The sequence below is a fragment of the Mustela erminea genome, chromosome 16 (genome assembly GCF_009829155.1).
Source record: "Mustela erminea isolate mMusErm1 chromosome 16, mMusErm1.Pri, whole genome shotgun sequence".
In the NCBI taxonomy this organism is placed as follows: Eukaryota; Metazoa; Chordata; class Mammalia; order Carnivora; family Mustelidae; genus Mustela; species Mustela erminea.
Genome location: NC_045629.1, coordinates 45,536,258 through 45,561,682, shown reverse-complemented (window position 1 = coordinate 45,561,682; position 25,425 = coordinate 45,536,258). Strand labels below are relative to the sequence as shown.

The 25,425-nt window shown below is 44.7% G+C and overlaps 1 protein-coding gene across 1 annotated transcript in view; it reads right to left on the bottom strand.

The window, feature by feature from the left end:
- Positions 1 to 25,425, bottom strand: part of SDC2 (syndecan 2) — a 103,600-nt gene that overhangs the window by 5,044 nt on the left and 73,131 nt on the right. Inside the window, exons 2-3 of the mRNA XM_032316617.1 lie at positions 9,622 to 9,733; positions 3,321 to 3,454 (exon numbers count right to left, since the gene is read on the bottom strand). Of these exons, the coding sequence (XP_032172508.1) occupies positions 3,321 to 3,454; positions 9,622 to 9,733 (246 nt within the window). The remainder of the gene's footprint in view (positions 1 to 3,320; positions 3,455 to 9,621; positions 9,734 to 25,425) is intronic.

The window sequence follows — 25,425 nt, the reverse complement described above, 5'->3', positions numbered from 1 at the left end:
ATTACTGAAACAAGAAAACATGAAAGGTCTTCCCAGGTCTTTGTGAACCAAAGTACAGCAGAAAAGAGAAGCTCACTGGCAGCATTTTGCCTGCATTTTCTTCATTCTTCCCACGGAAAACTTGTTACTAACTGGCACGGTGAAGGACAGACCGCTTAAGAGCTGAGCGAATGGATTCTCTAGGTTCTCACATAATATCCTTTTCACTGCTCAGTAGCACTGTTCCCAGCAGTTAGGAAAGGGAAGCAAAAACTCAACCAGGTAGCTACTCAGGCTTATCACTAGGGAAAAGGGTAAATGAGTTCTTGTGGTGAATAAGATGGATATAGCAGCTACTGTGATATGAGAGACTGAGTTTAACTTAGCCACATCTTTGTGTCCCATTACTATGATGAATCCCATGAATCCCCTCAGATTTTCTGAGTCTCTATAATCATTTGTGAGACTTGACACAATTCCCTCTGACTTTGCTTCTGCATTTCGGGTGTCTGTGGGTATGGGGACAGGCAGTCTCCACAGAGCTGGGGTCACCATGCACGAATAGGGATATTCCATCTGTGCACAAGCTTCCAGGTGCTCTGGATGCAACATTCGTTCTTTACACTGAAACACTTTATTGTACAGAAGCAAGGGTTTGACCAAGAAGAATTATTTCTACAGTACAGAGCAAATCTGAAATACCTTAGGTCTTGTATGTATGTGCAAGATGAAATTACAAAAAGGCACCATAGATGATTAAACGAAGTCAATTAAAGATCTGTCACATCCATGTCTGGTGTTTTTGATGCTATGGAAATGTATCAGAAGTCAAAGACTGCAAGCAATGCTCTGCTTCAACAAACAACTGTGTTCTTTTTATTTCTGTCACATAAATTTACAACAAACTAGACAGAATATCTATGACAGTGACACTGATGCCACTGTCAGACCCATTCGAAAGCAGTCTATGTTAATGGCATCCTAGAGGCAATGTTTAATTTAGTTGTACCGCCATGTAACTATAAGATAGAAAATGAAATCACTTAATAATATTCACTATCAATATTATCATTATCAGTACCTAGAATAATGTCTGACACACAATGAGCAGCATTTAATAAACCTCTCATGAAGAGATGAATGATGACTCCGTTGAATACAAATGATACTAGGCAGATAAATATGTGTTAAAATGTTTGGGGATTCTGAATTTCTGAGCTCATCCGCCAAACATCTATCTTCTTTATCTAGATCTCACACAATTACTTCCTTAAAGCCAATTTTTAAAAATTTAAATCCATTTTCAATCCACTCCTGTCAACTGACCAGAACACTACTGTCACATTAGGTTTTGCTTAGGATGTAACTCTTGACCCCTGAAAGCCAAAATGGAGTTTCCTGCCTCAAGCTACTGGGTCCTGACGGTCACTGACTTCAAGAGATTCAGTCACAAGTGGTCAAACAAAACTGTGGTAATACCAAATGCGTCCTTCAATGGCCACACTGGATAACTGCCGCACACTTTTGAGGACCCTCTCCCCATCCAACCATCAATACACCCATTACTTCTCATTTTTCCCCTTCTCCCATCCTTCTTTCATTCATTCAACTTCACATGTTTATGGAGCAGCTACCATGAGTGGAGCCAGAACATGTGAGGTACATCTGCCTCAGGATTCAAAGAGCTTCTCCTTTTCCCCTATGACCTGGCCCGGAAGTTCGTCTGCCACCAACAGGAACTGGCCCATCTTATTAACCCTGCAGAGCACACTCCAAGCTACAGAGGACAGAACATGGCTCCTTCCCTTCTGTGGAAACATATGTAGCTCTGTCCCTCATACTCCTGTTCACAGGCCCTGGGGGTACACTGGGACTGGGAGGGAAAACCAGTGCCCTCTGACAAAGGGAGGAAAATGAAAGCGTGCGATGGCCCCCATGTGTTCCTACCTTTTGGGGGGGGCACCTCTTCCTCCAGAGAAGACACGTAGCTATTGACAGGAGATGGCCTTCCATGTCCTGTCTCCTATGAAAACCTGGCAGCGTCTCACTTCCAACCAAAGGATGAGTGAGTTCTCAAAGTGGACACTTGTGTTTCTGGGTTTTCGTAACCAGCCTGCTACCCTGGGACCATCAACAAAGCCTACTACTGCAGTTATATGTACTCGTTTGGTGAACTGCCTCGGTCTCTACAGCTTACTGGGTCTCAGGTGACATGCTCTATGCACCCACAATTAATCCTCTCAAGGACCCATGAGGAATGGCTCAGAGAGATAAGAAATTTGACCAGATGCAGGATTTAAAGCCTAGACCTTCTTCAGACATTTTTTAAAAAAGATTTTATTTATCTGGGAGAGTGTGCATGAGGGACAGCACACAGAGCAGGGGGAGGGACAGAGGGAGAGTGACAAGCAGACACCATGATGAGCACTGAGCCTGCCGCGGGCCTTGATCCCAGGACCCTGAAATCTTGAGCTGAAATCAAGAGCCAGACTGAACCACTGAACCACCCAGGCACCCCTTCTTCAGACTTTCATTTGCATTTTCCAACTTCAATAGCTCACCCAGTAGTGACTGGTCAACTAATTACAATACCATGACTATACAGCCAAAATCACCTGTCTCATAGTTTTCACTAGCTAGTAATTTTGCTGTGTTCTAACCCCAAAGAGCTTATTTCTTAATAACTCAGCTCTCAAAATGAATATACTGGGATGTAACCACAGGCATCATTATCACCGAAAGAGGGCAAAGTCTGTAGGCCACTGATGATAGGCCTAAGGGAGACGTTCAGAAATAATGAGACAGGTACCTGGAGTGTCCTTATTCCATAACCCGTTTTAGCACACATAAAAGTTCACAATGGTTTAAACTCAGAATCAATTCTTTATGAAATGAAAACAAATTTTCTTGGCTGAAGCCCAAATAAACAGAAAACATTTTGCTTCTTAACTGGGCTGTGCGATCCTTCTAGAAGGAGCATCCTATAAAAGATACCCACATATAAGCTAGGCCTGGATGATAAAAGCAGTAGGAAGAAGGACCTCCCAAGCTAGGAAGAGACACAGGAACCTTAAATGGAGGAGCCTTAAATGTGTATTGCTCAGAGAAAAAAGCCAGTCTCAAAAGGCTACATATTGTATGGTTCTAACAAAAACAATGAACTAGTAGGTGGGTAAATGTCAAAACGATCATGGGGAGTAAGGAAGAGCCATTCACAGCAATATAATGAAAAGACCATGCATCCTTACACCATTTTAAATGGGGCATCCCAAAAGGAACATTCTGGGCAATTTAAAAAATCATTTACAAGAACCTGCTAACGCAATGCAAAACAAACACACCTTCGTCTGAGCAGGTATCTTGTTCTGTATCTTCAGTGTCGTGGTTTCCACTTTCGGAACAGCACTCGTGAACCCTGTCTTTGGAAGTGGTCGGGATGTTGTCAGCTCTGGGCTCTCTACATCCTCATCAGCTCCTGGGAAAAAACCAGGCAAAGGTGAGCGGAGCACAGGAATCCCAACGCAGGTTTCTCTATGAGCAGAGAGTGCTGTGCGGGGTGGACGCGGACAGGGTCAGGTGCTTCCAAACCACCCACTCCCCAAGGATCCCACACTAACCTTCCCGCAGCTTCCACTGCGACAAGGTGACTTCAGAGTGATCTGCGGGCAGCCTGGTGTTTTTCTGTAATACCATCCCCAATGCTCTCAAGGAGCTTTCTTTTACTTCCATGTTCAAATCTCTCCTGCCCACAAGATTTCCTCTGCTATGCTGAAATACGCTACACTTCACATTTTCAAACACGACATAACAATAAGAAAGGCAGACTCTCCAGCGGCAGACCCTTTATTCTCTGAGGGGAACGGTTGCCCCCTCTCTCCCCTCTTTTTTTTTTTTTGCCAGACTTTTCCAGTGGCATGGTGGATCCTCACAAGAGCTCCCTTCCTCACCAGCAATGCACTCTGCTGGCCTCCTTCTAGTCAGATTTCCCATGTCATCATGCTATCGGTGACATTTGTCAATGAGGTCACCGACGTCCTCTGTGCTGCCATATCCAAAGCCGTTTTCCAGAGTGGCTCTCCTCTAACGGGACCCCCCTCGCACCACTGGACACCGGTCAATGATCATCTCCTTCTCCATATGTTCTTTGGACTTCTAGAACTTTGACGTCACAGTTTCCCCCTATACCTCTTGGGCTACTCTTCTAAGTGTCCTTTGCAGGCTCATTCTCTCTCTCTCTCTCTCTCTCTTTTTTTAAAGATTTATTTATCTATTTTTCGACAGACAGAGATCACAAGTAGGCAGAGAGAAAAGAGAGAAAGAGGGGGAAGGAGGCAGGCTCCCTGCTCAGCAGAGAGCCCGATGCGGGACTTGATCCAGTGGTTAAAGCCTCTGCCTTCAGCTCATTCTCTTTTGACCTGGATGCAAGATATCAGAGTCCCTTAAGGTTCTGCCCTAGGCTGTTTTCTCCCTCCCTCCCACTCCTGGCTTCAATTACTATCTAAATACAAAGGAAACCAAAGTTTATAACATTAGCTTAATTAACACTCCTCTGAAATGGAGACCTACAGACGCCACTGGCCTGCTTGTCCACCTCTCAATGTTCAAAACAGAGCTCACAATCTCCTCTCCGCCCCCCACCCCTCACCCCCATCCTCCCACAAACCCGGTTGTCGACCTGTGTTACCTGGCAGCGGACGGAATCCTCCAGTCTTATAAATCACAACCCTGACTTCTTCCTTACCCCACCTTGAACTGATCACCTTAGTTCGGATTTTACTTTAATAGGTCTTCATCCCACCACCTTTCCACAGTTCCAGAACCACCAGCCTGATCCACTCCACTGTGATCTATCCATAAGCCACCAGACCTGCCTTCTTCCCAAGAGCCCCCCTCAGTCCACTGCCCACAGACCAGCTGTGACCCCATCACCCTTCTGTTTAAAACCATTACAACGGTACCCCACTGCTCCTGAGATGAAAAGAAAATGCCTCAGTCCAGCCCTGCATGGTCCAGCCCTGGCTGGACCTGGTTGGGCATTGGAAAGTATGTGTGTTCCATCTACCATTTTTAACCAGAACTCTTATGTTTGACTTTCTAGCTTCCTTGAGCATCACTTTCCCCTCTCGTCTGTTCCCTCATGGCCTGTTGGAAGCCCTCATCTGACCAACTCCTCATTCACCTCTAGACTTCAGCACAATGGTCATTCCCCAGTTTGTTCTCCCTTCCATATTACAGAGTCCTCTGGTAAATGGCTTTCTTAGCCAAAGTACATTTACCACAGATGTGTAATCATGTATTTATTTCTAGGCTACTGAATGAAGTAGTCATCTCCCCCACACGACCCCCCATAATGAGACTGGAAGGTCCGTAAGGCTCTGGCCTCTCTGAAGCCTCTGTTTTGCTCTGGTTTGCTCTCTGAGTGCCTGACAGACTCCCCAGCACATACAGGCTCTGATCCAGTATTTGTTCAACGTGACTAACCACCAACTGCCACCTGGACACTCTTTTTTGCTTTTGGCCTTTTGACCACCAGAATAGCATCTGAGAATTTCTCACATTCAAATACAACATTCTTTTTAAGTGATTATTTGTCAAACGTATAACAACTCAAACTCTCTACCTCAAACTAACCCGCTTCCTCAGACAGGAATGAGTAAGGAATACCTCCGAATTCCTCACAGAATCAGGTAACGTAATAAGCAGTGCAGAAGAGGTAACATGCTAGAAACAGGGCAAGAGCTGTGACTGTGTTGCTTTTATTTCTGTTTAAAGTCACATTTTTAAAAATATTCTATCAACTCTCTCCTTTAACTTGAGCACGTACACTCATCCTCAGAGAAGAAATGGTAGGGTATATTTGAAATAAACACAGGATTTGGCATTAAAAACAAGTCCAGCACTGGTTCCGACAGATTTAGCTGTGTGACCTTGGGCGAGAAATGTTGGAAGTCTTAGTGTCTTCAGGTGTAAAATGGGGATAACTCACTCTTAGACGTCTGCATGTGACAGATATCAGAAAGCACTGTACACATAAAATAGCAGTATGTAAATACATCACTAACAATGACGGCTCCAGAAACACACTGCTCTTTTCTATCGGCCCACCTGATTTTCTATCAAAGTCTTACACATAATACGCTTGATTTGTTCCTGCAATGAATCATTTCCTTACAAAAGATTTTTGCCAATGCCAAATGAAAAACTGTCCATTAAGGGCTTTCAAGACGCCCTTCGTTCATAACAGTTACAAATACGAATCACCAAAGTAGGAGGCTCTGTTGTAAGAGAGAAGAGATTTTTGTAAGGTCAACAATTCCCTCAAGCTAGTCTTCTTCCATCAGAGACAGAGGAGCGATCTGCCTTGGCTAGTTCTTCTACTGTATTTATCACCTTTATTCAAATAGATGGCCCCCCTGCCCAAACCAGAGACCTGGGAGCCCCCAGAATCATATCTCCATCATCCCTGACTTGCAAGATCTCCTTGTTTCCCATGGCCTGAGACATCCCACCCCGGAGCCTGTTTCCAACTGGGAAATTGCTGCTGGCGCCATCTTGCCCAGAATCAACATCATCCCCTCTCTCTCCATTACAAGACCATCTGCTTCCCAGCCTTCAACACATCATGGCTTTGGTCTCCTCTCCTGTTTTATGTGTCCTTGTGAGTTTAGGACCAATTCCTTTATTGACAGCTTAGTTGGGCATTGGAAAGTACGTGTGTTCCATCCACCATTTTTAACCAGAACTCTTATGTTTGACTCAAATTTTTGTTGTACAGCACTCTCCATATTACGTCACTCAGGACATTGTGGTGCAATTATTTTTTCTCATTTCTGCATTTCTCTCAGTCTCTTGGTCCCTTGAAGACAGGGACCAAAGTCCTTTTCCTCCCTATGTCCCAAGAAGATGGTGTAAGTCTGGCATACAATGAATGGCTGGAGTGTTCATATTCATTAATGTCCATTCTTGAGTCCACCAATATCATGGCCCATCTCCTCACCTGTGAAGTACCCTCTAGTCCTCTGACCATTTTCCTCCGGTCCATTTGCTTTCCCATTAGATAGCTAAGATAGGAGTGAGGACAGAGGGCACACTAGCCAAAACCCCGAGGAATCCCAGTTTCCAGCTGGGACTGGGCATCAGCTAGACAGGGTGCCCTAATTCTAGAGTAACTTATTATGACATACGAGGCAGGTCAACAAAGGAGGAAAAAGGAACTCTCGAGTCTGACTCCCCAGCCCTTAGTCCAGCTCCATTACTCTCCGACAGTGTGATCTGAGGCAAGTTACTCAATCTCTCCGTGTCTTGGGCTTTCCCACGTGAAGACTGAAGAGGGTAACAATCTGTCCTTATAGAGATATTGGAAGTGTAACAACAGACACAGTACAGGCTTTACGAATTCCAGTTACAACTAGAACTACTACCGTTAAGCTGTGAATCAGTAGATCTTTAAGCAGTGCCAGGGGGTCTCCAAAGTCTAGAATGATGCACTTCTTTGCTGCAATGCTCTGCCCAGAGCTGGAGCCAAGGCAAAAGCAATGTGGATCTCAGTGAAGGCTTAGCTCTATCTGATTAGTGTATTCTCGATTTCAAATGACCCATTCCAAAGTCCTTTCACCTGCACCGGTGGCAGAGAAGCTGGACGATGTACCTGCTTTCTTTCTATTAAACTTCAGGACAATCTTGGCAGAAGTCAGGAAAATGACTTGGACAATGTCTGCAGATCTAACAACTCTTGGATTCTAAGATCTATGAAATGGGGGGAAAAAGGGGTCCATATTTATGATCTCTTGGGACATTTTGAAGATAGTTACAAAGCACTTTTGAGGTGCTAAAGGAAAAAAAGAGGTGCCAAGAGTAAAAGATATTAATAGCGTTGTGGGCTATGGAGAACAACTCTTTCCACACTTATTCTGCATGTGTGGTATATATCACTTCCCCAAGAATATCTAGGGCTATTTTTACATTCGAATTGCACCGTAAGCTCACTGTTACTAGGTCAGCCACTACCTCTCTCGTCTTTCTCAGACTTGCTGGTTTCCAATTTAAAACACTCACTTCTATACAGATAGACCTCAACAACTGATTTCAGTCTGCTCTGGGTCATCCTGAAGCTCAGGCCAGCCTGATTTCGGACATCTACGTTCAGCATAACTTTTACCATCTGTTGAATCTACAGTGAAAACCAAGCAAGAAAGGTCCTGGATAAGACTTTCCTAGCACACTCCTGACCTCAAATTTCTGACTTGATTATTTGCTGAATATATGCACAAGATTTTCTTCCTTTTCACCTATTGGGGGGGGGGGGGGCAGGGCGGGCATTCCTGGTACAGGTGATATATTTCACGTGTGGTAGATTGCAGAAATGCCAGAATCCTTTACTCCTCCCACCTTGTGTCCATAACATGTCGGTAACATGAGTTTGTACATCCTTTCGTCAAGACTTAGAGTCTGGAGGGCACCTGGGAGGCCTCAGTTGTTAAGCATCTGCCTTCAGCTCAGATCATGGTCCCAGGGTCCTGTGATGGAGCCCCGCATCGGGCTCCCTGCTTTCCCTCTCCCACTCCCGCTGCTTGTGTTCCCTCTCCCTGTCTCTCTCTTCTGTCAAATGGATAAATAAAATCTTAAAAAAGACTCGGAGTCTGGGCTGCCTGTGACTTGCTCTTAACTAATAAAGTGTGGTAGGGTTGCTGTGCCAATTCTAAGCCTAGTGTGCAAGAGGCTTTGCACACTTCCATGTGCTCTCTTATGATCTCTGCATCCTTCCTTCAACAAATGGCTGGCCGCTAGAGGAGGAAGAGACTATGCACACCAAAGCCAAGTCTGCCCAGAGCTGGGACAGAGCGCAACCAACATCAGTAAAGCTGCAAACCCAGCCTACAGATGACCATGAACATGCAAGGGGGTCCAGTTAGCCCAGCCTAGGCTGCCATCCTCAGAATAATAAGCTAATGAACAGCTGTTGTTTTTAGCTGGTACATTTTGGAGTGTTTTGTCATCCAGCATTACTGAGGTCATAGATTACAGATATACTAGGGGAACGAGGATATCACTGTCCTCATTTTGCTGGGCTGATACAGTCTCCCTCTTCCTCTTGAGTAAGCCAGCACAACTCTTTTTGGTTTCACGCATACTCTGGAACACACTGGGTTGGTGACTTCAAGAAACTCATGTCTGAGGGATTTCTTTAAGGATGGCTTTCCACTTTTATCGCTCTGAAAGCCTTCGTAATAAAATTAAAACTAATGTTAACAGAACAAGGACTACCTGCCAAGCACCAAACTCTAAGAGCTCAAGAGGTGTTAACCCCTTTGAGCCTCGCAACAACCTAGATGACAGAGACTATCCCTACTTTCCATTGTATGAAGGCAGAAACGGAGACTCAGCCAAGTCCAACACAGTCCCGAGACCTCAGAGCTTCAGTGACGGATGCTAGAATACTAGAATATATCCAGGCATTCTGGCTCCCAAGGTGTGTCCTTACCCACCATGCATCCTGCCTGTCTCCTTGAAATAAGCCCCAGGAGTGCGTGTGCGTGTGCATGTGTGCGTGTGTACGTGTGTGCGTGTGTGTGTGTATGTGCATGAGCACGTGCACACGCCAGCATGAAGAACAGAAGCGCTCCCGGCAGGAGCCGGCCTTACCTGAACCTGATGCAGAAGCATAGTCGTCATCATCGATAGGATAAACTCCCGAAGCGTCTTCGATGGAGCTGTTGTCGAGGTACATGTCTTTATCAGAGGTCAGCTCTGCTCTCTGAGAAAAGAACGAGAAAAGATTCAGGATGGTGAGAGATCCAGAAACACGCTCATTTTAAGCTTACCGTTCAGGTTTACACCACAGGGACTACCCCTTGTCTCCTCCAGCCCTCCGAACCCACATTTCCGGCCCCTCCGCTTCCTGAGGACATCCTGATAACGCAGACCAAGTCCCTGGCTGACCACAGGCAAACCTCTTGCCCCCAAGGGAAGCTTCCATAGCCTAATCCAGGAGAAAGAAACAGCTCAGAGACCTAAGCACCTATCAGGGGCTTATTTCATTATATTCCACTAAACCTGTCTGAGTTTCAGTGGTCCCAATGCTAGTTATAAAGCCAGCTCAGGCATTCTCTCTGTCACAAGGTCACTGTGGGGCTCCCTTGCTGGAGAACTACCAAACACCCAGATTATTTAAGACTTTCTTGGGGATGAATACAACAGTATTACCCATACTCAGGCCAAATCACCCAGGGAGCCATCAAGGCCCACCAAACGTCTGCAGGCCTGGCCATGCTCAGGGCTTTGTCACTGTGGCCAAGAGCTCCCCAGGAGTCCCGGGAGCCCGGACCGTGCAGACGCCAGGCGGGAGGGCACCCTGCAGGCAGCAGTCCCCAGGGGGCTCCTCTGACAAGAGCCAAAGCCCTCCCGGAGCCCATGTCTAGGGTTCACTGGCTTAGCAGAGCCTTAATGACAAATGCAGATAAAGCCACACGAGCACATTCTTTTTATATTACTGGCACTTGGAATCAGCAAATCACACACTTCATATGAAGAGGGATCATTCTCGAAGTAGGCCAGCTTTACAGCTTCTGAGCTCTTCAGTAAGCGATTTTGTATTAAAATTCAACCTCATCCTGGTCAGAAGAGTAACTCACATGAATGGAAGGCAGAGTAGACGTATCATTTTTTTTTTTTAAACGATTTTATTTATTTATTTATTTGACAGAGAGTGATCCCAAGCAGGCAGAGAGGCAGGCAGAGAGAGAGAGGGAAGCAGGTCCCTGCCGAGCAGAGAGCCTGATGCGGGGCTCGATTTCAGGACCCCGAGATCATGATGACCTGAGAAGGCAGAGGCTTAAACCACTGAGCCACCCAGGCACTCCTCATTTTTTTTTAAAACTGGTTTTAGTAAATTGGTATTTTCCCCACCAGTATCTCAGGAAAACCCAGAAACAAAGCAGACAGTCAGACTCTAAACATTTGCGTTCAAAAACAGGCAACACTCATTATTGTCCTATTTTTAAATATTAATAAAACTGAACGTTTGCTCCTAAGACGAATTATAAAAAGTCTCCCTTACTACATTGGCTCTCATTAGATTTCCTCTGAAAATAAAACTCTCTTGTTCCAGCGGTCACCCTGACTGGAACCTTCCTAGGAAGACAGACGGGTCCAGCTCTCCCCCACAGCCCTCCTATATTCTCTCAGGTTTCAGCAGCTGCTTAGAGAAGCAAAGCCACATAAACCTGAGCCTGTGTTCTCCACAGGGCCTCGGTGCCAACCGACAGAAAAGCACGGAAGCTTCCTTTGTGTGAGCTTCACTAGCACGTTGAGCACGGAGATCCTTAGGGCTGGTTGTCCAGTGGCTGGCAGGCATCGAGGGACCACCCTGAGCCAAGAGCCTGGTAGCAGTTTTCTGCTAGAATGGTCAGAGCTGACCTCTGCGATCGGAGGCCATCCTGCATCACACGGGTTTCCAAGGTTATCGTGACCCTTCCAGGCAGTAAGTCCCAAAGCTCGTGAACCACATCAGGATGGTTCCGCAGCTCAACAGTAAACTTACCTGACCCCTCGCCAACTCCCCGCCGCTCTGAGGGCAAGGACTGTACCTCCCCTCTAATCCACCCCAGCTCCCCGCAATCACAGTACCTAGTGTATATATATAGTAGGTGCTCAGTAAATGCTGTTTGGGCTGTTGTGGCTAGCGCTGGAATGCACTATCAGTCCTGCTTATGTTAAACTCTGCCCCATGACAGTCATTCTTGCTCTCAAATCCTGCCTAGGAAATAGGCTCTGACGTCCCCAGTCCCTGGAGGTCCTGTAATTGTACACTGCGATTTTGGACTTTATAGCACACGAACAGTTTGAGCCCTAAATACCTACTGTTATTTCTCATCGTTTCATGTGTATTTTCTCTTGCCCCTCAGCTGGGTACAACTTGCTGAAGGCCAGTCTTCAATGACCTAGCATGCTCCCTGCCTCTCTCAAAGTGCATGGCTACTCAATAAATATTTGTCAACTGATTGAGATTGCCTAAAACAAACAGGCCTTTGACTTGGGTTTCAGAGTCAGCACATAGCAGGGGACCTCCAGGATTTCTATAGTTAAGATCTCTCCATTCTAAGCCTGGGAGATGGTCTGCCCCAAACCTCCCCTACGCATTGCATCCCATCATCTTAAATAACCTAGAGTCTAAGACGTAAGTCAATGTATCTTTTAACATATGAGAAACCTATTTGTCTTTTCTTAACATTGATTTCATTTTCCTCTTGGCTCTGTCCAAGACGTTGGAGGTGGCATGGTAACACGAAGATATTTTAATCCCTACGGGTAAACTGAATTTCTTTTCATTAGGTGAGTTCGTTCTCGGTTCTAACACATCTGTCATGACAGACAGGCAGAGGGGCCAAACACGTCTCCCAGGGAATTCTGGCCACCACAAAGTCCAACCACACTGGGTAGGCGTGACAAGCAACGGACTTCCACAGGACAACCCTCTGACAAAGCTGCCCGGTCTAAGCAGCTACAGGACTCAGGAAGGAAGCGCGGGTGTGTCGGGAAACACTGGCTTTCCCTCAGCCACTCAGGATCTACCGGGCTCCAGCATGGCTGTGGTACAGACAGGAAGTTTCATGGGTTCGAGGGCGACTAGAGGTACCTGGCTCCTCCATCCTCCAGTGTCATGAAAATAACTGTTACATCAAACCCACAGTTATCTCCTGCTCTGACGTCAGGGGCACCCAGCACAGAGGAGGAATTACCAAAATCCTTCCACAGAGTCTAATATCGTAACAAGCTGGGCCCTTTTTCACCCTGCAGCAGACAATGCTCAAGGAATACCTCCACTGTCTTTCCTTTAAATAAAAAAAAAAAAAGGCCTTTCCAAATATGACAAATGCCTTTGGTGGGGGTACCACATTCTGGGCTGAATTTCTGCACTCGCCATGCCTGGAGAGAGAAATGGATTATGCACAAACACTCCCCTGGGCCAAGATACAAAAGCCATGGAGAGGGGTGACTCAAGACTCCTGCTTTTACACCTAGCCGAGTGTGGCCTGCCTCGCTAAGCAGAAAACCCCAGGACACACTCTGAGCACCCTCTTGCTCAATGAGACACAGCCAGTGGACTGAGTGAACGAGGAGAACATTCACACAGGCACAGCCCAGCAGCCTGGAGCAGCAGGCCAACTAGAGGATTTCATAACGAGGTTGTTGAATTTGGGACCGACCCTTTCTGTGAGGCTGTGCCAATACTGTTAGCTAACAGGGCTGAGTACGAGCTGGAAGGAAAATAGAGCTGGTTTTTCAGACCTTGTCCCCCTTGGCTGATGCAAGATGTGAGTCCAGGAGAGCAGAGGGAAGTTGTGGAAAGCTACTAGGTATAGCGAGGAGGAAAATCTCCTGCAAACCAAGGTAAAGGCTGACGCTTCACACCACCTTCAGCCACAGGACCTGGAAAGCACTAAATTAATTGCCTCTGAGGAGGCGGCAGTTCTTCCCAGAGAACGCACCACTGCCTCAGTCTGGTATCCCACAATGCCTCAAGGCAGGCAAGATACATACCTGCTTCTACCCGAACTGCTCCCCTCCTTCCCTAACCCCCAAACTGCAGCAACCACACCATGTTGGGCCTGGACCGTGAATTCCCAAGGTCTCCTTACTTGGCCACTGGCTAAGTCTTTAAGTTTGAGACCATACTTCTTAAATGCCACCATATATCACCTCAGCTAAAAACCTACTGTTGGTTCTCTGTCACCTACAGGATGAAATTAAAAGTCCTCAGCTTTGAAAGTGCTTTCACGCGAGGGTCTCACCGGCACTTCCGGTGTCGGCTGCTGCCACTTCCTCTACCCAAACCCCAGTCTCCACGACAAACTCAAGGGGCCTGGTCACACCAATTTCCTTTATGTAAGACCTCTGCATGAAAATAAACTCCTTTCAGGATGGAAAATTGAGGCAAGCAATGGTGACCCAGGCTTTACATACTTGAGGATGATGAAAACCAGTATTTTGAAAGAATGATTTAGACAAAACTCTTATGGTATCTGTAATATAAATGAAGAGAGGAATGTTAATTCAGTGTAACAGTATAAAAGACCCATGCACCGATCTTGGCTTTAGTGCCATCCCCAACCTGTCTGTCTGTGAGACAGCAACTGTACAAACCTACATAGTCCGTAGATTAAGTAAACCTCAAACAAATATTGTTTCAAACTGCCAGTGTGGTAATCAGTTATTTAGGAATCTGAGATCTTCCTTGAAAGATACACTGCCTTATCTACTAGATGAATGTCCTCTGACTGCCTTAAACTAGTGCAAGCGGTCAACAGTGGTCAAGATAATTAAAGCTCAAAGCAGCAGGTGTTAAATTCACTTTACGCTTTCAACTTATGTTAATAACAAAGTCAGAAAGTAGAAAATCTAACTATTTTTTTTTTAAAGATTTTATTTATTTATTTGACAGACGGAGATCACAAGTAGGCAGAGAAGCAGGCAGAGAGAGGAGGAAGCAGGCTCCCCGCTGAGCAGAGAGCCCGATGTGGGGCTAGATCCCAGGACCCTGGGATCATGACCTGAGCCGAAGGCAGAGGCTTTAACCCACTGAGCCACCCAGGTGCCCCGAAAATCTAACTATTTATGGACACCAGACATCCCTGCAACTGACCTTCAGAAAATCACCCTTTGGATATAAAAATAAATATTCATGTGGCCTAATATTACATTCTGGACCACATCATAGAAGACAAACACCTACACGATGCTCTTAGTTTTAGGATAAAGGCACATCTAGTCCTGATTTAGACTGAAATGTATATTAATTTTTATGGTGATTACAAAGTGTCAGTCAAACTGGCTATAATTTTAGCTTATCTTTCCAGAGATGACTTAGTAAACTATCTTGTTACTAGCTAACATACACTACAAATAAATAATAATTACCTAAAATTTCCAGCCATATAGTCATTCAGAGATGACACATGTGTCCTTCAGATGAACTTGACAATTCTGGCTTAGGTAAAGCCCAAAGGAACATTAATCTTAAAGCTTGACTGGACATGACAGCCATCAAGATCCCCTGTTTATTTCAAAAGTAAAGAAACAGAGTAAAACAGTTTAAAAATCATCCTGTCGAGTTGGTGCTCAAACTTGAGCCCAGGACTCTGGACACTTAATTCTGGGCTCTTTCTGTTACAATGTAATTCCCCAGAACATGAAGATATCAGAGCCATTCAGCCTGGGGTTCCAAAGGATTAGTTGTAGCTAACTGTTAAGTGTTTATTATGTGCCAGGCATTTTGTGCTAAGTGTTTTATAAGCACTGGCACATGTAGTCATCTCAGCAATCTCCAATGCAGACCAAGGAACTGAGGCTTGCCCAAAAAACATACAGATCAGAAGTGGGGAGCAGAATTCATATCGAAGTCTGAACTTCAAAATGTATGCTCATTGAGAGTGCTGGCCACGCTGAGACTACTTCCCTGCCTGCTCTTCCTGTGATTCACACCTCATCATCATAAAGGTCCCCAGAAGAGCTGCAATAGAGTCACACTGACCTGCTGGATCCAGCACTTACAAACTCTGGCCATGGAAATTCTCCCCCCAGGACACCTATTTAACATCTTTCAGAATTAGCATTCTTGGCATCCTAGATAGGAAAAAAATCTACGGTAAGAGTCAGAGTTCTAGCTTAAAAGTTCCTTCTCTGCCTCATGTCCGCTAAGTTCCCCATATGAAGGATGCCTGGAGTCATGAGTATCAACAGCCACTCCTTTCAGTAATACCTTCCTCTCCACCAACTATCCCATCCCAACCAAAGAGGTAACAGAAGAAAAGGGCCCCATGTTTATGTTGGAAAAAGATACTGTTGTCCTTGAATACGTGACCTTTGCTGGTTATGTAAGCTTATAAGCAAACACTGTTGTATTTACAAGCACGTATTTTAAGGGTTTGTTTACAGCCAACTACCTGGTACCTTATCACAATCCCAGGCTTACCCTAACATCCTGTATAAAATACATACAAAAGCCAAGGTCAAAGGTGAGGTCACACGTGAAAGAAAATTGCTAAATTCTTTACTTAAGAAAGCTAAAAGTGTTTTACTTTTTCTTTTTTAAAGATTTGAGAGAGAGAGAGAGAGAGCGGGCACCTGCTTGAGTGCACAAGTTGGGAGAGAGGCAAAGAGGGAGAGGGAGAGAATCAGACTCCCCGCTGAGTGGGGAGTCCAATGCGTGGCTACTTCTCAGGACCCTGAGATCATAACCTTATCTGAAATCAAGAGTCAGATGTTTAACTGAGCCACCCAGGAACCCCTAAAGCCTTTGAAGAAACACTTTAGGGTACCTTCCATAAAGTGGGGAATGGATTTACAGGCATGTAAATATGGCAGGTTTGGTTTAAGTGGCAATAGCATTATATCCAAAAAAAACAATCTACGTAACTTAATTATAAAACATTGCTAAAAAATGCTAATCAGCATGCAAGCTTTCAGTGAGTTGTAATCACTGATCACCGTAACAAGTATAATAATGAAAAGTATGAAAGACTCCAAGAATTACCAAAATGTGACAGGAACACCGAGTGAGCAAATGCTGTTGGAGAAAAAATGACGCTGACAAACTTGCTTGATGCAGGGTTGGGGCAAACCTTCAATTTGTTAAAAAAAAACAAACAAACAAGAACCAAAACACAATACCTGCAAAAAGCAAAATGAAACAAGGTATGCCTCTAAATTATCTATTTGCACATATTGGGAAAAATAAATCCAAATTCTGAAAAAAAAAAACAAAAAACAAAAACCATTCGGTTTCATGAAGGAAGAATCACATGTAGGTAAGAAGCATGAGGGAGAAGGACTAGTCAGGGCTGCCTATAAAAATGGCAAATTAAAAAAAAAAAATTGGGGGAGCACCTGGGTGGCTCTGTGGGTTAAAGCCTCTGTCTTCAGCTCGGGTCATAATCCCAGGGACCTGGGATAGAGCCCTGCCCTGCACTGGGCTCTCTGCTCAGCAAGAAGCCTGCTTCCTCCTCTCTATCTGCCTGCCTCTGCCTACTTGTGATCTGTCTGTCAAAAAGTAAATAAAAAATCTTTAAAAAAAAATTTTTTTTTTAATGTAAAATCACAGGCGAGTCTATAGAGAAATCCAATTTCTTCTGTGAATCTTTTGCAACACACTGAGGCACGGCAAATGAGGGAATTCCTACAGTTCTTCAAGTTTGAACCACTCATTTGTAATTACCACTCAGGTGGGGTTTTCCTGTTGGATACAGAGGGGGAATCTTATCTTACCACTCAGAATGCACATTCCTTGAAGAGGTCCAAGAATCAGGACCGGGCTGATGTTTTCCTGCATCCTCTATCAGACCTAGCACTGTGCTCCATGAGCCAGCACAGGATAAAGGTTCAACGAAGAGTGGAAGAGGGTCACATTTCCCTGAAAGGCTGAACCCAAGCTTAAAGCCATTTGGGGAAAGGAAAGAACCATCCTGTCTAATGAAGTTACCTGGTAACCTCACATCTGGGAAAACCAGATCAGTGTTCTCGTATCTGGTCTCTTTAAAAAGACAACCGGCAATGGGGCGCCTGGGTGGCTCTGTTGGTTAAGTGGTTGACTTCAGATCAGGTCATGATCCCGGGGTCCTGGGATCGAGCCCTGCATCGGGCTCCCTGCTCAGAGGGGAGCCTGCTTCTCTCTCTCCCCCTGCCTGCTTGTGCTCTCTCTCTATCTCTCTAATAAATAAAATCTTAAAAAAAAAAAAAAAAAAAAGACAACCTGCAATTCTGCCTTCTACTGCGAGGAGAAGCCATAAAGATAAGTGTTGACCTTAGAAGAAAGTGCCAACTCATTAAGGATGCCTCCAATGAGCCAGAGACAGTATTAGTCTTTGGAGAACATTTAAATGGCTGAAGAGCATTTAAAAAACAACACTGAGTTATTGTACTTAATGGTAGAAATGCTCCTCTTTGTTTAAAAAAAAAAACCTAAAAGTGGTTCACAGTGGGTTGATTTCCTAGCTTTTGGATTTTGAAACATTCGAATTACAAAATTCAATCAATATGTCTTTTAAGAAATACTCTTCCTGAAATTGGTTTATTGCTAATGCTAAACGAAAACCAGTCTTCCTCTTAGGCAACGTGGAAGTCAAGGTGGGGGGAGGGCAGAGGGAAGCAGGACACACGGATTTTTTTTTTTTTTAAGTTTTTATTTTAATTCACACACTAACAGTTCTTACTTCTGTCTGTGGTAAAAGGTTCAGATTCCTAATCCAGAGAGAGAAAGGAAGAACCTTTCTCCTGAATTATATTTGTTGGCAACAAAAATACGACTGTGCAAAGCAACGTACATTAAAGCAATGCCTGGGACTTCTGAGTGGGATAATGTTGAATATGCATGACACACAAAAGGAAAATGTTCATTACTTACAGATGTGCTCCAAGTTGTGCTTTTTTCCTTTTTTGGAATATCAAACAGAGGAAGGCAATAACATGTAGCCATGTTATTATAAGCATTGCTGCCTCTCCCCCTCCCAAACGAGAATATTCCAGTATTTATTTTGTTATCCATATGACCACAGTTTAGACTGGAGTAAAAATAGAAGCCGTGTGAGCCTAACCTGAAATGTCCCAAGTGCTGGAAAGGGTCAGTATTAATATAGTCTAACTGAAATAACGAGATTCTGTGTCCTGGTGGAGTGCGGCAGGAGTTGGGGGTGGGAGGGGAAGATTTGGAATTTATTTCTTATTCAGAAGTGCTTTGTAAAAACTACCATAATGCAACAGAGTCCAAGTCAAGCACAAGAAGCCAACAGGCTCTGGTTTAGATTTAATAATTCACTCTAAGGGTTTTCAACTGTGACAACTTCAGGCCCCACGACACAAACATGTATATTCTCCACCCTACACGGGGGCCGACAGAATGCCGTGGGAAGCCTATGGGACTGGCAAATGGGAAAGACCTTATGTCCAAAGGGCAGACCACACCCTGCCAGGCTCCAGGGGGTACCCGAGAAGGGACCTGCGGGCTGAGGCCAGCAGTGGCTGATGGATGCAATTTCCAGGGGAGACCGTACTCGGAGGTCTAGCACTGCGCTTGAATGTTAATAGGAATATGGGACACTTTACTACTGGCCTGTAAAGAGACACCTGGACTATTTAAAAGATGCCAACTAACAGAAATTGGCACAGGCCCTTGGGGTAGCACACTGCTAAGGTGTTTTAAGAAGATACAAAATCTTTTATACCATCTGATCAGATAATTCTACTCTCAGGAATTATCCTAAGGAAAAATTCTAACAGAGGAAGAGTTAGGGCTTTACTACCACACTGAAACAAATTCACCGAGACAACCTAAATGCCAACTATGGACGGGTGCAGGGGTGGGGGTGCTCAGTAAATTATATGGGATGTTACCTTTCTCAACGGAGCCATTAAAAAATCATATACCACAAAACAACAAAGAAAAGTATTTAGACAACACATTAAATTTAAAAAGTATATATTGTTTTACTTTCTCCTAATATTACAACTCTATTAAAATCTCACATCATTTGGCCAAAGGCAGATAGGGGGATGGAAAATGAAGAGAGTTCTGAGACACCCGGATGGCTCAGTCGGTTAAGTATCTGACTCTTGATCTTGATTTATTTTGTTATCCATATGACCACAGTTTAGACTGGAGTCTTGATCTCAGGGTCTTGATCTCAGGGTCGTGAGATACACACACACACACACACACACACACGAGAGTGCACTGGTGAGGATGGTGGCTTATGAGCAATTTCTTTCCTAATTAATTCTATCACTGCATTTGTACACATATATATGGGGCTAAGTGCATAGGAAGCACAAAGCCAATGAGTCACACAGTCACATGGGACCAACTTCTAACATCATCAGTACAAACAAGTTTTCGAAGTTCAACAGCTCATGCATTCAAACATGGACAAGTGCCTATAGAGAGACAGAGAGAATCTAAAGAAGGCAACATGCAATTATATAGGTGTGTAAGTGACAAGCATTAGAAACAAAATAACCTCACACTTGAGCAGAATGCCACAGAATGACCCCACAGTGCTTGGGCCACTTGGATTCATTTCATCTGAGATCACAAGAAAAAAAGGTCTAGCAGAATGGATATTCAAATCACAAGATTCCAGGCTGTAAAATGTCCTGGGTTTCATTACCCATCTTACTAGCTACTCTTGGCTCCTGGGTTATTTAAAGCAAGGAAGCTGCTCCCTATCAAAGTCAGAATGCCTGGGCTTCTCAGTGAGCAAGTTTCCCCTTCCAGTTTAGGCTCTGCTTGTGGAGGCCAAAACCTGAACTTGGGAGCACCATGCCCCGACAGGCCTACAGGGCTGATATGCCAAGGGAGCCCCCAGATGTTCAGCACTGCTCCTGGTTTTCAGAGTCTCTTCTGTTACACTCATCTCTCTGAAAGGAGAGCCTCTCATTCTGTGTCTCCTACCAATTCCAGAAAGCCTTGGGCTTGACCCAGTGACTACCTGACCTAAGAGGGCTTTTTCAACAAAGATGACATTTGTGGCTTGTTCCTTATCCTGGAAGATTGAAAGTGTGTCGGCCTTTACCCACATGAAAGTAACAAAGCAAGAAGGAAGGGGATAAATACAAAGGGGATAAGACCACTGATTGGGTGTGTGTGTGGGGGGGGGGCAAGTCATTCTGAATAATGTGAACAGTGGACCTTTAGGACCTAGTGCCAGATATGCCCAAGTGATTACTCACATTCCTGATCTCTGCTGGAAAAAACCACCCTGATTCTGCCCTAGACTCAGAGCCCCAGGCCCTGTATTTCTTTTTGTTGTATAAAGGAACTGTTCTTGAGCAAACTTTTTAACTAAGAGGGGTTAAACTTTTTAACCAAGTGGGAAAAAACAAAACAAAACAATGAGGGCCAAGCAGCTTTTAAAGAAATGGTTTCCTTGATAGAGAAACCAGGACAAGACTTGAAGATATCATTAGAATCCACTGCGAAATCCGTCACAGACCCTGCATGAAATTTCCCAAAAGCTGGAACCATCCCCAGGCTGCATCCCAACACTGGAGACAGGAGCACGAGTTTCCGGAGAGAAGCACATGCTTCACAGAAAGGGTGTTTATGTGTGTCCCATGACCTGTGCCGTCTTTAAGCAAATGCATTTTAGAAAGTGCTCCTGCTGGCGGGCCAAAGTGCTACATTTGACTAATTGACGTGAAGATAACATTTACGCATTTGCCATTGGTGGTGTAAGCTGCCACGTGGCCAAAGCTTCCAAAATTCCAAAAGGTAACCTAACCCATCCTGGCATTGCCTTCTGTCTTTCTGAATCAGATGTCTGTCTATCAGAATCTAGATGTGGAGACATTCGGACACCTTGCCGAGGGAACTGTATATACTGTTATGATACGAGGGTGCAGAGGATCAGAGGCAGGAAGGAGCCTGCAAGATGGTTCAATTACCTGCTCAATTAAAAAATATTTAAGGAGTGCTCTGGAATATCTATTTAAAGGAGCACTTCATTACTTTTTTGCCCCCACATGAGGCTGATTCACAGTAATTCACTAGCGATAATTAAAAATCCCAGTTGGAACACACATTCATAAGCACCGTTTCATAAGAGACATAGCACTTAGTCTTCTAAAAATATGGGAAAAGAAAAGCAAATCTTTATGAGTCAAAATATATCAGGCCATCTCAGGGAGATTTTGCTTTTTTCTCCAAGTGAATCCAGTAATAAAAGCAGCTTGCCAGCTGATTCCATCCATTCCGAAGCAAGCCATACCAAAGGCCTCTGCCGTGATTTAGCACTCAAGAGTGCTAAATAAAACTTGATGATGCTAAACCTAACACTATTTTCTAAAAATTCCCACATTCCCCGGGATCTTCAATTCTGCCCAAAGTAACGGACCACTGCATTCCTGCAACTGCCTCCGTAAAATAACCAACGACAAAGTCTCGATTAAAAAGCTCCCCCCATCCCTCCTAGGATGCAAGCCCCCTGAGCTGTGGTCCCTCTTCATTTCCTGGGGAAGCTCAGAGTCTTACTGACAATGCACAACCCTAGGAGTCCGGGCCATGGGAATGGTTTCTCACTTGGGTTCCATCTCATGCCTTCCAAGGTGGAAGCAATGTCTAGTAGATTTCACCCTTCCAGGCATCCTGCCCCAGACCAGCCCCTCTGCCCACAGAGTGTTTATTATTTAATTGGGATAAATCTGAGATCCGCGAGCAGTCCGAGAACAACTCGGTCATAGCACATGCATGTAAGACGCCCACTGAAGACTTGTCCCCAGGCCGCAGACAAACAGCTGGGGAGCCCTAGGCTCTCAGATCCCTCAAGTCAGCTGGACATAACCTGCCTTTGGCCAATGCTCTTGAATAAAAGAACTTCGAGACTCTTCCTGCTGTTTAACCTTGCACACCGCTTGTAGAAAAATTACTCACACTTTGGGCCCCTCCTGCTTTGGAGGCTGAAGAATGCGGGGCTGAATGATCGCAGCTGCCAGGCAACCTCTTTGGCATGCAAGCCGCCGACTCCTCACCTAACAGCCTTCCCCTGCCTCGCTGGCCCGCCCGGGGACCGCCACAATCTCTTCAAGCGGCCGCATTGCAGCGCAGCCCCCATGGAAACCCATTTGGAACTGTTCAAGCTCGTACCAAAGATGATGTTTTTAATACAGATTGTTCTTTTTAAATCTCTTACAAAAGCAGCTGTAATCAATCGTGCTGGGGAGGGGACGGTGGGGGGCTCTGTAGAAAGCTGCCACTTGGAAAGCCCTAATATTGATTCCTTCCCCTTTCACGGCTTTTAAGAAAATAGTCCCATGCTAAGAAACCATAATCAATTTCTCTAGACTTTGCGAACATGAAACACCATCTAAATTGTAATACATTTACTTTTTAATTCAATAAAAACCATAGCCGATATAAGAAATCCATCTGTGACCCTGTCCTTCATTCCAGGGAAAACATGTTTGTTTTTGGAAAGGAAAGTCAAATGAACAAATTCGATAATTATTAAACACTGATTAAACCTCAGGAACTGAGAGTTGTTAGGCAGGTGACACTCAAAGATTAAAGGGAAATCAGTCTTCATTTGAGATCCGGCTTCTCCAATTCTTCATTTGCAAGACAATATATGCTCTTTTCCCCTGTGCCTTTCTTAGAGAAAACTATCCATTCTGAGCCTGTGTTTATAGACCGTCATGAGTCCAAGTGGTCACATCCTGACTGAACTTCCAAATACCAGAATATTTTAAGTCGTTTCCCAGGAATTATGGCAGATACATTATTCTGTCAAATCTGCCTCTCTGCATTAGGCTTCTCAGAAACACAAACATTTCCAAAGGGAAAAAGCCCATGTTTAAGACTGTGATGTGCAGATGGAGCAATTTGGCATTTTCATCTAAAAAAATTATATGAAAAATCCTCACCAGCCTCAACAGCCCATTTCCAGATTAGACATTAAGGAAAAGCACGGTTTAATATAATGTCTGTACCTGTACTCCTGTTTAGAAGGGGAGGAAAAAAAAAACCACCAACAACAACCCTAAGACTTTATTAAAATGCCTTACATAAAAGGAACACAGAACCGGAATCTAAGTAGAAAGACAGCCCCTGCCACTTTGTCAGCGTGGCACTTCCCACGTGCATGAAAGGAGATCTGGTCAAATCCGAGAGCTGGCAAAACAGCAGAAAAACGAGAAAACTCAGCTGCCCTTTGCTTTGCTCCCAAGTAAGTATAATTTCAATTTCAAGGGAGTGAGCTATGATTTCTGCGGTAAGGATCTGATCCTCATTCGGGTTTCCTGTTCCCAGCATCCAAAGACCACAGAAGCTTACTAAAGGGATGGCTAGACGATTGGCAAATGTATTAGTTGAGAAGTTTAACTCCCTCTCCACACCCACCCCGACCCTTCAAATTAGAGAAGGCCCCGGGTTTTTCACCAAACTAAATAAGCAAGAGCTGAGGGTTCTGTAAAACTCCTTAACACTAGCTGATCAAGGGCCAGAATCTTTGTCAAGCCCCACCTCCTGGGGCCGCCACACAAGGAGGATCTCACCGCTTCACTGGCCTGGGCTGCCTCTGTAGCCCCAGTACGGCCTTTAAAACAACTTTCCTCCAGCAAACAAGCCTCTGGCCTTCCTCTCTTCCATTGTAAAACTGTTAACAGCACAAAATACCCAAGCATTAAATAGAAACCAGAATTAGGATCAGCCTGGTCAGCCAAAGCCAATTCCATCCTTCTCGCTGGATGCCCTAGATCAGAGCTGTCTGGGGGAAATTTACTACAGGGAGCAGAAATGGTCTATGTGTGTCTTGTCCAAAATGGCAGCCGCCAGCCACACAGGGCTGTCAAGCAGGTAAAGTAGGGCCCGTGCAACGGAGGCACGGAGCTTTTTATTCTATTTACTTTTAATTCATTTAAATCCAAATAGCCACATGTGGCTAATGGCTACCATATTGGAGAGTGTGGTTCTGGAGAGAATTTTTAAACTGCTGCTGGAAGCCGTCGACCGCTGCCAGGTTAAGCCACCCAGGGACAAGTGCTCTCCTTAAATAATCACTGCACATTAGCAGGAACCGGTGCCTAACAACATAATTACCTTTTCCATCCCAATGCTCCCTGGGCACCACACACCTGTCAGAAAAATTAAGGATTCCATCTAAGGAGGCCCTTTAATGACCATTTATCAAACACCTACTATGCACTTAATGTTTTACCCTCTGTTTAAAAATAAGACACCAGGGATGCCTGGGTGGCTCAGTTGGTTAAGCAGCTGCCTTCGGCTCAGGTCATGATCCCAGCATCCTGGGATCGAATCCCACATCGGGCTCCTTGCTCGGCAGGGAGCCTGCTTCTCCCTCTGCCTCTGCCTGCCATTCTGTCTGCCTGTGCTCGGTCTCTCACCCTCTCTCTGACAAATAAATAAAAAATCTTAAAAAAAAAAAAAAGACACCAAGGCTTGGGGATGGATAAAATATTGTGTAGCCAAACAATGAAACAGTATTTACCAATACAACGAGGTGAGCCAGGAAGCCACCAAAAGACATGGAGGAAACTTAAATGTATATTTTATTAAGTGAAAGAAGCCAGACTGAAAGGCTGACATACTATAGGATTCCAACTATCTGACATTCTAGAAAAGGCAAAACGATGGAAACAGGAAAATGATCACAGTTGACAAGAGCTCAGGGGACAAGGAGGGAGGGATGAACAGGTGAAACGCAGGGGATTTTTAGGGCAGTGGAACCATCCTGTATGGAACTGGAAGGGTAGATACACGACAAATGATTACCCATTTGTCAAAACCCACAGAACTGTACAACATAAAGAATGAACCTGTGAGCTGTGGACGACAGCTAATAAGAGCCTATCGACGCTGGCTCAATAATCGCAGTGTACACAAATATAACAATAATAAAGTAAAAGGGGAAGCTGGCGGAGTCTGTAACATGTATTCTATAAATT